Source organism: Sylvia atricapilla, chromosome 5 (genome assembly GCF_009819655.1).
Source record: "Sylvia atricapilla isolate bSylAtr1 chromosome 5, bSylAtr1.pri, whole genome shotgun sequence".
NCBI classification, from domain to species: domain Eukaryota; kingdom Metazoa; phylum Chordata; class Aves; order Passeriformes; family Sylviidae; genus Sylvia; species Sylvia atricapilla.
Genome location: NC_089144.1, coordinates 9,146,793 through 9,161,637, shown reverse-complemented (window position 1 = coordinate 9,161,637; position 14,845 = coordinate 9,146,793). Strand labels below are relative to the sequence as shown.

Below are 14,845 nucleotides of genomic sequence, written 5' to 3'. Positions count from 1 at the left end.
AAGCGTACCATAATATTTTCAATGAGAGTCTTTCAATCTGTGTTTAGAAGCTTTTGACTGCCACTGATAAACAAATGCTCCTGTTTTTTGGTTAATTACAGGTACCCTTCTGACCCTTTCCCCAGCCAAACTCTACTTATAATTGATGCTTACCAAACAGTTAAAAATCTGTATTTCCATGGCCTCCCTGGAGGCTTGGCATGCTGCTAGGAAGAATAACACGGATGAAAAAGGGGTGCATCTGCCTAAGCTGTTGCCTCAGAGAAAGCTGGTGCTGCCTGAATGCATTTAGTGAGATGACCATCATTACTGCAGCCTACAAATATTGATGGATTCATGGCATCGCCTGATGAATTATCATCTGAAGAAAGCACAGTTTGAGGTTACTACCTCCTATTAAACCAAACACAGCTCTTCCCTGAAGTCACAAAAAAATCAGGGGAAACAAAGCATCTGAGCAGAGGGGCAGACTGGTGCTGCACCGTGGAGAAAGCATGAGTCTCTTTTAATGTAATAATAGTAATGTAAATACTTTTAAATTCTTCCCTAGTGGCTAAAAAGAGCAGCCTTATTTGTCATCATTGCCAGCACACAAACCACTACAAAGATAGCTTTCTTTCTTCTGATTGCTTCGCAATTACAGGTAAAAATGGGAATGTAATTTGAATTTATATACTCTCATCTAAAGGCTTTGAAACATGATTATCTACAGTGCTTGATATCCCAAGTGGTGAATTATTGCATTAGAGATATGTATGCAGCTCTTATGTACAGCCAGTCAGAGGGTGAGTGTCTGGCACTGAGCAGTGGGATTTCAGTGCACTCCAGGCTGAAACCTGGCTGGAACTGGACAGATTGTGAGAGCTTCTATATCAATGGCTGAATGAAATAAGTGATACTCACTGAGAGGCTTAAAAATGATGATAAATATGGGCAATAACCTAATAAAGAGCATTTGAACACCCCCACACACATACATATGGTGCAACTGTCCCTCTTTGCCCACCTGCATTCCAACCTGCGTTCTTTGTCCCATAGGTTCATAGGCACAGACTGGGAATATGCCTGCTCAGAGGCCAGCTCTGCAGATCTGGAATATCTGTCTGAAAGTGGGTAGCTCACTTCAGTGTAAAACTAGCCACGGTTTAAAAGCCCCAGCAAGAATACCACCATCAGAGAAATCAGGAGCAGAACTTCCACTGCAAGTTAATGCCAGTTCATCTCTTTCGGTCACCAGCATCTCTCTAACCCAGACACCAAAGAACTCTTTGGCCATGAGGCAATTTTACATCTGCTGGGGTAATAAAACCCCTCCAGTCTAAAGCATACAGTGCTGAGCTTTTAGCTATAATATGCCACTCTCTGGCCTCTGCCACAGTGTGTTGTGGGCTGGCAGGCCAAGTCCTTGGGGACAATCAGCTGTGGAGGAGGCTGGGAAGCTGGACACACACCATTGGAAGGACTGGCAGGTATGTACCAGGTGTGAGGGACTATTGGAAAAGCAACATTCAAGCCTGCATGGGCCACTGCTGCTGTGGCACAATCTGAATTGACTTTGTCATACTGAGTGAAAAACTATGCTTTGGAAACCACTGGCAACAGCTGAGCTTTCAGAAGATCATAGCTGTTATTCCAATAAATTATATCTCCTGTGAAGAAGATGAATATTGCAGCTTAATGAAAAATACTAGAGAGTTTGCTTTGACAATAAATTCAGGCAACCTAAAAAAGAAAATCCGCTCATGTCAAGCCTTAGCAAGTGGGTAGTGAATTGGCCACGTGACAGTTACACAGTTCAGAAGTCTGGCTGTGTGAACCACTTCCTATGTATGCAATTTATACATATAAAAGACAATGCTATTTTCTTCCAGGTGCAGTAAAGTCCACTGAAATTTCTGAGCTGCTATTTTTAAAAATAGCACAGCCATAAACCTGCAAACTGTTGAGCAATGTAGACCTTATTTTAAAAATGGCTTTTAGCTTCAAAAGTAAAGTGCAGCAGCAAAAATAGCCACTAGTTTGATGATGAGAACAGAGACAAAGAATGGTGACGAGTCTCATCCAGGCTGGGTGACACTCACCCATTCCACAAAATGAAAAAACTGTGACCTGGTGGGAATAAGGGCAGTGAATCTTTAACAGCAGACTCCAAGGGAAAAGCACAACATATTAATTTTATAGAGGCAAATCTTCTGTTCTGTTTAAGGAAGTCTCCAGCATAGGTTTTGCCCAAGCCCAGATTGTGAAGAAGAGGAACTCTGCATGCAGCCAGCTGGCTAATGCCAGCACAGGCATTTATATATATACCTGGACATATTCACACATAGTTAACATAGAGATACACCTATATGGAAGTGAGGGTGTATGGATCTGTAAGTAGATGTCAGCAACAGTGAGTTATTTGACACCTTCCCCAAGAACTTTTTAGAAGGCAAGAATATAACCTAGAAACAATATTATCAGAAACTTTTATTTGTTGTGACTTGTAACTTCACACAAATACCGAAATGAAGAGGCAAGTAGTTCAAATTTTCAATTTGCAGACAGAATACAGAAACACATGAAAGATTTTCTAGTTTAACAGCTAGAAAATTAATGAATGGATCTGCTGTGGAAGAAAAATTGAGCATTTAAAAAAATAGCTCTTTTAAAATTACATTCTATTCTATGTGTGCAGATGTACATTTTCTGTTGTTTCCCCTTTTTGTGTTTAGTTTGAACACGTGACAAAGGCAAGTTTTTCTGTTAAAATGGGTGAGAATCAGACAATGGCTCTGAACTTAGAGCCACACTAAATATGTTTTGAAGCAGAACAACATCTTCTTAAGAGAAACATAGTCAATCAGTCATAGTTTCTTCTTAAAAAAACATAGTCATCAGTTCCAAACTACAGAATTGTATGGATTGGTGAAGAAACTAATACAATTCCTAACATTTGTATTTACTAGGCTATTGTAAAATCCTTTGTTAATAGTTGGATATCTGTAGAAACCCATACTTTGAGATAGCACTGGGTAGACAGAAATTCGTAATTATTGATAGTTAAAGCAAACAAACAGTAACATTATCTTTTGCCTAACCACGCTAGAAGAATCAGAATATGCCAACTGAATGAAATACGCTGAGAACAGGACAAAACTATTGTGTTTGTTACATTCCATAGTCGATCACTGCTTAGCTCTCTCCTTCATTTTATCAATGTAGTTCAGCACCTCTAGGGTCCTGCTGCCGGCCAAACTCAGGTACTCTGCCTCAGGAGAGAAGGCGTCTGTCCCGGCCGCGCTGCCGGCGCCCGCGGGCTGCGGCACCTCTGCGGGCCGTTCGTGCTCTCCTGCGCCGCCGGCAGCGCTGCGAGGAGAGAGCCCGCCTGGGCTGCGGGCAGCGGGGAGGGATCCCCCACAGCTGCACACCCGCAAGGTGCCACACTGGGTGCCCACGTCCACCTTCTCCACTCCTGTCACCGAGCCCTCGGTCTGCGACCAAACATCGCACCTGGTGACATGCTCCCTCTGAAGGGTGCGGTGTGACGGGCCCTGAGACAGGACTGGGTGGGTTTTATTGTCCTGCTCTGTGGCATAAAAATTACAGTCTTTCTCCCGAATACTGTTTGCTTCTTCTCTAGCCAAAGTACTGCTGGGCTGCATACACGCACACCAAGTGTGAGAGCTCCTAGGGGCGTCTCTCCTTGCTGAGGCTGAGAATAGATTGGCATCATATGCCTTCAAGGACTGTTCATGCAGATATTCCTTCTTTTTGGCTGTGTATTCTTCTTCAGACTGTTTGAACAGAATTTCAATTTTGTTTTTTGGAAAAAAAAGCAAAATTTTGTTGGCTTTTTTTTTTTTTTTTTTTTTTTTAGTTGTAACCATTCCAATAGTTCAATAACTAAGGACTAAAGAAATGACTTGCTAATAACTAAGTGAAATAAACAGAAAGGCCAGAACTGTCTGCTTTTGGTTGTTTGCAGGTTTTTTCCTTCCTTCTCCAAGAATGCACTTCTGGCCCTTGGTGAAGAGAAAGGTGGCCAAGGCAGAACTTCACTCTCACATGCAATCTATACTCTTACAGCATGGCATTTTTGTGTTCAAGAATGACTGGAAACACAGTGTGTCAAATCATTCTGCTTTACAGACATGTAATGTAAGGCAGCTATACATACAGGAAGAGCAGAGAATGTTGCTTAGGAATTTCCCAGAGTCATGCTACTATAACTCCACAAGGCCAGTCACTATCAAGAGAACAGACCACATGTCTGTCAAACTGCTTAGGAAAATTTACAGCTCTTCCTTATCCTCATCACACATGAAGTTATCTCATACAAAACGAGGGTCCAGCTACATCCACCCTCAGGTGCACTCAGGCATAGGGATATAATTCAATTAAAGCCCTGCCAGCCCATAAGGGTTTACTCACTGTGTAAGGACTAGAGCTCAAGAAGCTCTCAGTCTGCCTTGGAGAGTAACTGTGAGACTGGATGCTGAGTGGTGACTCCACATCTTGAAAAATTGGATGAAAAAGAAAGAAAGCTTACTCACCAAACACTCCCCAAAGATCCAACTCTCAAGTACAGCAAGTAGAATTAAACATTACTATTTCTGATGTGGTTTTAACTGTTTAAAGAACAAAATGTTAGTTAATCTAGTTCTTAGCATTAGCCAGTTCTTCTCTTCTCAGGTCAACACATCTTAACAGAGATGGGACCCCAAAAGCTTCAGCTGTGCTGTTAATCAGCAGCACAACTGTGCTACCCAAAAGGAGGAGGGACTGCAGAGCACAGCCTGCCAGAGAACACAGCAGACTCCATGTGCATGCTGGCTGCCATACAAGTTACATATTTCTCTCTTGGAGGCCCCTGAGAGATCTTCTGCTCTGAAATGCAGCCAAGCACAGCTGACCCTATAGCTACTGAGGGAGTAGGAAGGATGTAGGATTGCCTAGTTTACTCCCCTCCCTCTCTCCACATGTGGCATGACAGCATATACTCCACTTGAAGAGAATATCTGTTCAAGGACAAGCAAACACAGCTAGTTCTTAGTTACCTGGTAATGCTAATTGTCTTTTTACAGTGCTGTGTGAATCAGAAATACAAGCCCTCATCAAAGTTAACATCCTAAGAAGATCATTCTCTCTAGCTTTAAAAGTAACAGTTTCAGTTTCACATGTAGAGAAAAAAAATTTAAGTGAAAATGTATAAACAGTACTAACCCATCTCCATCTCATGAAGATATGAACTCAGTCCAAACTTATACCCTTTCTCCTGTGTTGTTGTGAACTGTTAAAAATAATAAGATATTAATAGTGAGGGTTCAGCTGGATCAGCATCTCAGGTTAAGAGAGGAACATTCAGTTTCTGTATTACATAAAGGAGTCACTGCACTGTACCACAAATTATTTTAAGAGGTATTTTTATCCCTGAGTAGGACCATATGTGGCTTCTACAGGCAAGACATCTGAAATACTTCTAATATGTATACAGGCACAAAGCTCCTTTATAATACTGAAGTATCCTGCATATAATGTCTGGTCATTGCCTGCAGAACCTGATCCTAAGTGTTGATGGGTAACTTACACAATGTCTTTCAGGCATCAGCAGAGGTGGGAATGAAACCATGTGAACTGTGGACCTGAAAGGGCTGTCTATCTGAACCATGTCACTAGCAGCAGTTCTTTCTGAATTCCTGGTATAAACAAACCATGATGGAAAAGAAGCTTCCATGGTAGTTAATTCAGTGAAGCTATATTCAGTTTCTAACTCTTGTGGACAATCCTTCTCCAACTCATGAATCAAATGAATCATGCAAACAGTGGGTTTGACAAAAAATATATCTTTTTATAAGTTACCTCTTTAAATACAAAGAGATGGTTCTGATTCCAGGCTGTTCCTTTCACAGACTTTTCATCACTGAGGAATGCAAACACAAAGTTCTCTGGTAAGTGATTTTCCTCCAGTATTTTTATTTTCTTTTTGAGTTTAAGTCCTTATTGGTGACTTCTAAATTTTCATTAAATTTATTAAATGCTTCCCACTACTGAGATCACTGGACTTATCTCTGAGCCTGAGATATAACACCAAGAATGTTTTTCATAAGCTTCATTTGTGTTGAAATGCAAAATGGAATTGAAGCAACGACAGCAGATAGTGCTGTGCTGGAAAATGGGGGGTGCTATGTATCAGTCTTTGGAAAACAAGTCTTTGGTAAAACACAGAGTATTCACATAGCCCAGGGAAGACAATTACTTGCTCTGGAGCCACTGGAATGAGACAGTATTTTAGAGGACAAGCCAGATCAACAGCTTAACTTCAGGAACTCCAAATAGTCCCATGGAACAGTATTTTTGTGCACTTATTATGGGGAGATACACAGAGGCATAATGGGCTTACCTGTGCATAAATTCATTCACATTGTATGTGAATTCACTGAGAAAACTTGAGTCCTCCGTAATACTCTTTAGAATTTTGTCTTCTTGTGCTCTTAGCAGGATTTCTCCAATTCAGCAAGGTCTCTGCAGTTATGGCTGGTTAATAGATTGGTAATTTCCATGACACTCACCTTTTTTTTCTTGAATAACTCTGTACATTCTTCTTTAAGCTATTCTGCTGATCATGGTGATAAGCAAATGTCTCTAAAATTTAAAAGAAAGTAAAACTTGATTTTGAAATGCAATGGAATAAATGCAATTTGAATATAAAAGTTTCTGCCAAGTCTTTTAAATAATTTAAATTGTTGGATTTAAAATTATGTGACTGCATTCTGAAGATTCATGAAGTTTTCACTCAGGGCAGATACATCTCTGGTAATAAGAACATATGTCTTAGAAAGGAGAATAAAACACAGAATATATGTCCTTAAAATAAGACACGCACCAATTTTTTCAAGGTTTGCTGTTTTTTCTCTCTTTTCACAGGATATGAAGTAGTGCTGTCCCTCATGGCCGCTCTGCAGGTGGATTTTATGAAGTCCACCGGTTTCCTTGTAGCTTGTACTCGATACATTGTTACTTTTAAGGAAAACATGTTCTGGAGCTGTGAAAATGCCTTCAAGACGTCTGTCTACAGAATTTTCTTTTGCATTGGTTGCAGGATAAACCCTTCTAGTGTCACAAGAATAACTGCTGTTGGTAGTTTGATTGCTAATATCACGAACAGTGAAAAAAGTGTCAGTATTGCTTTGGTTATAAGGATTAAAATGCTTTGTGGAAGGATTATTGTGGATGGGTTGACGCTCATCGTCAAACGGTGCCAGAAAGGAACAACCACTTCCATCTTGGGGACTTCTCAGTTCTGCAGTTTCTTTCACATCAAATATTGGTTCTTTTATTCCTTCACAGTTTTCTGATTCATTACTGGCTATTATCACTGGATTTTTCCTGGCAGAATTCATGTGGTCAGGCCTGAGGGTAGGCAATGAGGTGTAATGGGTAGAAAAGAAAAAAAAAACAACACGTTTTGTTGAGTACACAAATAAGCAAAATACTGACTGTCAACACAACAATTTATGATAATGTGATCATAAAAACCCCCAAAACTTCACTTCTCATTACATTTGATTTTGTCCTAAATATACAGTATTTCAACTGAAAAAAGTGTGTACTTTATTATGTTCTATATCTACTTTATAGTAAGATTGATTTAAAAGAAGTTCTATTTCTTAATATGTCCAAATATACAAAGACACGGAGCCCATCCTCCTGGACAGGGAACTGTGATTTATAAAACCAGCCACAGTATGTCACTGCTGCTCCACCAGCTGACCAAAGGCAGCCACTTCGGGGAGAAAAAAAAAAAAGGAGGGAAAATAAATAAAGAGCAAGATAATTTCTTCCATTCATAAAAGTAGTTTGCTTAAGACTCTATTTCTCCTCCATACTGAAAGCCCATAACAAGTGATTTTCATTTGTACTTAAAATCAGTAATCCTGACTCAGCACAGAATTTTTCTGTTCCAGTGTCAGTAGGCCTGTCAGACATTTTGTTATGCCCCACTTCTGAGAGTAGTGGTTTTGAAGTTTTTATCGTGTGAGCATCAGGGACATGAAAGCTATCATGCTCTCACTTACTTGCCTCTTAATCTAACATTTTCACTGTTTTGTTTCCAGGCTAGATCTGCTGACTGACCTTTCAGAAACCCTGAGCAAAAAGTTGAGATTCTTCTGAAGGACAGAGATCTGGCAAAAAAAGGCCATTCAAAAAAAGCCCTCTTTAAAACGTCCTGAGCAAGGCTATCAATAAAACTTGAAAACAGAACTGTAGTACAGAAAACTCCTACTGGAGAAAATGCCTGTGGTGTTTTGATCAGCAGGTACTTGGAACTGAATAAAGATTCTATGGAACTTAAATGAGAAACTAGTTTCCTCTAGTTACAGAAACCTCAGCAGGACAGTTTTAGAAGGCTAAACACACTAGAGTCTATTCCTGAAGGTACTTGGATGTATCTACATGAGGAAAGTAAAACCATTTTGTGAAGCAATTCAGAGAGTCTTTCTCAGCACCAGCTGAATATTTTGTAATGAGAAGTAACATTTAAGAGTAGATGAGGAAATATGACAGGAAAACTGTTAATTCATATTTAAAAACCTTGAGGTGCCACAGCTCCCAGAACTATGCACATTGATTACATCATCAGTATGTGACATTAAACAATTGTATAAGTTTACACTCTACTTTTCACATACAGTGAAAGAAACTCCCCTCACAGAAGAATTGCGATCTCTTGAGGTATAAGAATTTATGGCTACAGTGGATGAAAACAAAACAAGGACAATACAAAGAAATGGACTTGAAGAGCACTTGGAAAGGAGGTGTTGCTAGTGACCCATGAATAGGTAGAAGATGAGAGGATGTGACATAAACAGATGGGTGCAGGCCTGATCACTAGTGGAGAACTGAGAGATGTGAGATAAGGTCATATAAGGCACAGTGTAAATACATCAGTTGGGAATTCATTCAAATATACAGCAAGGTGAATGCTATTTTCATTTTAGGTTTTGCTGGAGAAAGCCAGGAGAAGCTACAAGAAGAGGGGAAGTTAGGGTGGCTGATGTGTTCAGTTATTATTTGGCCAGTGAGTTTATGGGTCATTTGACTCCCTGAGCAAACAGGCTGCAGGCACTTCAGGAACAGCAAAATACTGTATGGTCTTTTTATGTCTCTATCTAGCCTAAGCTAGAGATGGACAGGAACTTTCAACCAAACAGCAGACTTATGGAATAGAAGGAGTAAAATAAGATTAGCTATGTAAGACCTCTAGGTCCAAGGGAGAGCCTCTGGAAAGAAAATGAAATAAAATATTCAGTACAAATGAGTCTGGCCCTAAGCCATCAGTGATTTAAGATTTTTTTTATCAGCACATACAAAAAGAAATATATTCTTGATTTCCATCCATTCTTTTAAAAACAAAGTGTATATTCTCATAGAAGTATTATTGAATCAATAATAGAGAAAAAAGAAAGCTATGGTAGGATCACATTTGAAAGGAAAGGGAAGAAAATGCTTTATCCCTAGTAAAAATAATGTAGGTGCAGATGCTCAATTGCTATTGCATGATCATCAGAAAAGCACTTGCAACAGTGCCCAACACTATTAACACCTAGGGCAGCTTCCCTCTGGGGCAGCTTCCCCCTCCTCCTGGCCTCTTAGTAAATCCGTGCTCTCATTCAAGGTGATACATTCAAGCAACATTATGTCTGTGATACTGCAAAAAATAGACCATGGGTCCAAGTGCCTACCCAAAATTGAGATTTTCCTGCCTTTCAGCAAATTTAAGGAACTTTGTATGTTTAGTATTTCCATTTGATTTCAACTTCTATTTGAATAACAGTCAGTGAAAAAAACCAAGTAGCAATAAGGTTCATAGTATTTTAGTATTTTTCTTAATTAAACATGACTGTTATTTCCCTCATTAATATAAAATCATTGCCTACCTATCAAATGGCTTGAACAGTTCCTGAGGCACTGTATCAGACTTTCTGAAAATAAACTGGCTTGGAGGTTTTGTATTCCAAGGGTCTTGATCAAAGCTGTTTTCTGGCTGAGAAAACAGAAGCTGTCAGACTGTGAATACGCATAATTGTTACAGTCTTTAAAACTTTCAGTTTGGGTTTCCAAACAATATACATATTTTCCCATTATTTTTATTTCTTTATATCTTTACAGCAGAACCCCAAAGCTCCTTACAGCCCAAACATCCTTGTTGCCAAACAAACTTAAGCCAACTGATAGCTACTTTGAGCATGACAATGACAGACAGTTTTTTCTCATCCTATTGCCCATTCATCTGCTTCATAGCTGCCCCTTTTGGGCACTAGAATCCCATGGGAAGCTTTGTCAAAGCCTTCCTAAAGTCAAGGTAAGTAAGGCCTGCTGCTGTCTCTAATTCAGAGTTAATTCCATCACAGAAAGCAATTAGGTCCACCAGGCAGCATGACCTTGAAAATCTGATGGCTGTTTGCAGACATATTCTTGTTCCTCATGTACCTTGGAATTGCCTCTGAGAGCTTAGCTCCTTAAACCTTCCAGGGACAGAGATGAGATTTCTTCTCACTAGGAAGCTTCTCTGATCACCACAGCCTTACAAGGGTGATAAATATCTGTGGTGTCACCCAACACCCTTGGAATATACTTGGTTGGACTCTGTCCAGTCTCATATATTTCTCTATGTCCAGGTTACAGTGGATTCTCTACCTTGTTCCTTCCCTAATGTTTCATACAACTCCCCACAACTCCTCACTGCATTTTAAGATGAGCCAGAGAGCAGATCTTGTCTGAAAAAACTTGAAGCAAAGTAGTTTTTGAGTACCTCAGCCTTTTCTATGTCCTTTGTCACTAGGTGTCAACGCCCATTTAGCAGTGGACAGCATTTTCCTAGGTTTCCTTCCTTTGATGACACACCTACAGAAGTCCTCTTTGCTGTTCTTCTTCATTGTGACTTTCAGCTCTAATCATCCTCTCAGCACCTTAATGCCACCCCTCCAAACTGAGTGGATGCTGCTGTCTGCTTCCTGGATTGCCCATTCCTCCTTGCACACTTCCTCATTGCATTTGACCCCAGTCAGGAGTTCCCTGATTCAGCCAAACTGGCCTCCAGAATCTAATCATTCTCTTCCACCATTCTCTTCCAAGGACACCAAGAGGTGTCCTTGTGTTTTGAAAATTTTTTTTTTTTTTTTGCTTCTTTGTTCTTCAGGTCAGCTTACTGTAGGTTTTGGCCTACTTGTTCCCTGAACAACCCATCATCTCCCCTTCTGAAACTCCTGGAGCATTTCTTCTTCCCTTACCTCAAGATTTCAGAATATCATTGGTGGAACACATAGAATTTGTTTTATTATTTCCAATGAATAATATATTTGTTAAACATAAAGCATATTATACTTGCTATCATCTTTCTAAGGATGATTCTTTTAAGAATCACAAAGTTAACAAAAAGAAAAAAAAAGTAGTAACATGCATCAGAACAAATAACTTTCAATTGTCTTTTAAAAATAAAGAGTTAAACAGCAGAGCACTGAGAATACTCGAAGAACTGTGTTACTCACTGAAACATTAAAAGATAAAAAATTAAGTCATGGGATCGCCTGGGATCATGCAATACCCAGTTACACTAACTGTATGTTTAAGAAAGCTGTATTTATAAACTATAATAGATTTCAGTTTTCTTTAACCGAATTTACAAGCCAGAAACAAAAGAAAGCCACCAGTATGTGACTAAGTCTCTCTGCAGATATCAGCAATGCTGAGAGCTCAAAAGCTCAAGTTGAGCTTATTTCAGAACAGTAAAATAAATATATCTGTATACACAGAATATTCATTGCCACCAGCCTACTAAAAATGTTGATCAATCATAATTACCATCACCATTACACTAGTTTTACACATCAAATAAATGAAAGTTAGTTTAAAATAATTCCATGGAAATAAAATATTAACCAAACCTGGTTTTGCAGCTTCTTTTCATAGGTCTGTTCCCAATTGTTGCCCAGGAGATTTGTGTTTAAATTTTCTTCTGAAAGCTGTGTATGGTTAGAGAAGTGAAAACCAGAATAGGACAATGGACAAGCACTAAAAACTCTTGCCATGTTGCCTTCATTTTCCAGACTAGAATCAACATTGTCTAATGCTGTTACTTGTGACAGCTAGACAAAACATAACAGAGGTATTTATTTACCTAAAAATGTTCTGATTTAAGCATAAAGTTCAAAGAAATCAAGCCATTCCATATCTTTTACATCTCTGCCATATAAAGCACATAGAAGAGAAAAACTTCTACATTCTGATATGACTTCTTATGAAAAACTTAGAGGCAATAAGGGCTTATTTCAGGGAAACATATAAGTACCTACTTAAGCTGAAGCATGCGCACAAATGCTATCCTGAGGAGAGATGGATATAAATACATTTTTATCTTTTTAGCTTTTTTTCAAGAAATATGTAAGCAGCAGCATGGAAATAATTTATCGGTATACTCTTAAAGAGAAAGAATGTGTTTCAGTATCCATGAGATTTGCCCACTCTTTGAAAAATCACTTAAAACCACAGTAATTACTGCACATTTTTAGTCTTACATCATAAAAATAAAAACCTTACATTATGCTGGTATTTTGCTTTTTCTAATAGATGCTGTCTTCTGGTGTCCAAAACTTGTTTTTGTAACCTTGTAAAATGAATAAAAACAGCCTATGAAATACAAGATCCAAAAGATTAAAATATTATGAGTATTAATTTCAAAATAACTTAGGAATATTTTTCCACACATCTTAAAACAGCCTGATTCTTAGGCAGTTATGAGAACTCTGTCTGAGTTTGTCACTTTAGGGTGTCCAAAACTAGATGGAAAAACAGTGTAAGTGGGTAACGCTGTTTGAATAACCTGCTCCTTGAGATAAACTTAGCGTAGGTACCTGACATGAGTACAGACACATAACCTTTTTTAAAAGGATCTCTCAGCTTCATGTGCAGATTTTTATTCAGAATTCAGAATTCTGTGAGAGATTACTCTCTCACAGTAAGAGCATCACTGAAAGGACAGTAGTGGTTGTGAAATTTCCCTGTTTACAATGGTATGTCTATATTTTCTTAATACCCCAAGTGTTAAGACTGTCATGAACTACCTCTCCCAGAACTTCACTATTGCATGACTATTGCCTATTTTATACAAGTACCTGCTCTGGAGATCATGTAAGTTTTCCTTCTGTTGTGTACGTAGGGGTGACGTGGGAAGCTCTAAGTTATGTCTCCTGATAGGATTTTTTGCATCTTCAGTGATATCAACGTGGACTGGCTTCCTCATGTCCTCTGCAATGAATGTATTTGGTATGTCAGTGCTGCGCTTGGAGAAAGTTTTGAGGTTCCTGAATTTTCATTAGAGAACAAAAGCTGTTGGTTTAGATTTCTTGATTCATTTAAAGTCATATTAGGTTGAAGAAGACCTTTAGGATCATTGAATTCCTTTTAAACCAGCACTGCCAAGTCCACCATTAAACCATATCCTTAAGTACCACATCTACATTTAAAGAGCTAGGACTCAAGTTTTAGTGATGTTTTTCAAGAAGTTTAACAATGGATTTTAAGAAAGATGATCTGGGTAGAACTGACAAGACTATTCCAAATGCCCCCAAAGTAATGAAGAAGGAAGTGGATGGGAAACAGACCCATTCAACAGCAAAGAGGAAAAGAAATGGATGTGGAGTAAAATGAATGAATAGAATGGGGAAGGTAGTAAGTGTGTGTAGTGGTTTATAAATGGTATTCTCCAATTCAGTGTTCCCACTGAAACCATGTGCTGCTTGCTCCCTCTCCCTTCTCCCTCCTTTCCATCTCCCTCTCCCTTTCCTTCTCCCTCTCCCTGTCACTCTGCAGAAGGATGAAAAAGAGAATTGGAGGCACAAAAGGTAAAAATCATGGCTTGAGATAAGAACAATTTACTGAAATCAGCAATGAAATAAGCAATTATATTAATAACAGAGTTCTGATTCCCAGACAGGTGCTCACCACAGGGAGCAAAACTTTTCCTGGGCACTCCCCTCCCAGTGCTGCTACCCCTCCTGCTGGGAGTCCTTCCCCTGCAGCGCCCCGTGCACCATGTGAGGAGGTGTAGAACCACCCCAGGGTCCTGGCCATGCCTGTCCTGGCTACTGCAAACATCATCCCTGGCCTGGAACCGGGACGCTGCACAAGGCTTTAAAGGTGAAGCAGGCAGGAGCCAAAGTTATTTGATTCCTCTTATGCCCTGACTTTTTATTCAGTCATAGTTTTTGTATTTATGTACAGTTTTTTTTATTTTTAAAATAAAACAACATTTACTTGAGAGTTAAGTTGTAAATGGAAGAAAAATAACTAAAATAACAGCAGTAATAGTTAAGAATAACTAATTCTGAGAAGTCAGAACACCCAAAACTCACCAGTGTTGTCTTTTTTCGTTGATATCTGATTAACCACATATAGATTAACAAGGTCCAAACTGACTGCTGAACTTTTAGGAGATGATACTTCCAGGAGCTTCATTTTTGACTTAAGTTTCTTTTTTTCAAAGTATTCCTTGTTTTTTAAAGGAGAGAATAAGATTTTGACAGAAGCTTCAACAACACATTACCAGTATAGGTAATTCTTTTGAAATTAGTAAGCAGCCCTTAGCAAACTATTCCTAATATAAAAGTACACGGTTAAGTATCTTGGAATTCTCATGCCCTGTTTGCTCTTACTTTATTTTTACTGCCTTGAAAAAGAATGCAAATATAATTCGGTCACATTCAAAATAAATCATTGTTATCTTGATGCCAAAAATTTAGTCCTTAAATGCTCATTTCTCAAACTTTGTGTACAACCACTAAAAATATTTCTTAAAATAAAAGAT

At 38.9% G+C, this 14,845-nt stretch overlaps 1 protein-coding gene across 1 annotated transcript; it reads right to left on the bottom strand.

Annotated features, from left to right (window-relative positions):
• Window positions 1-2,881: 2,881 nt before the first annotated feature.
• Window positions 2,882-14,496, bottom strand: REDIC1 (regulator of DNA class I crossover intermediates 1). Its single transcript, XM_066318643.1, has 11 exons — window positions 14,394-14,496; window positions 13,155-13,287; window positions 12,580-12,646; window positions 11,928-12,128; window positions 9,921-10,027; window positions 6,866-7,392; window positions 6,552-6,624; window positions 5,842-5,902; window positions 5,206-5,272; window positions 4,414-4,496; window positions 2,882-3,776 (listed from the first exon to the last, which is right to left on the bottom strand). The coding sequence occupies exons 1-11, from the start codon at window positions 14,494-14,496 to the stop codon at window positions 3,168-3,170; spliced, it is 2,031 nt and encodes a 676-aa protein (XP_066174740.1). The 3' UTR covers window positions 2,882-3,167.
• Window positions 14,497-14,845: the final 349 nt, after the last annotated feature.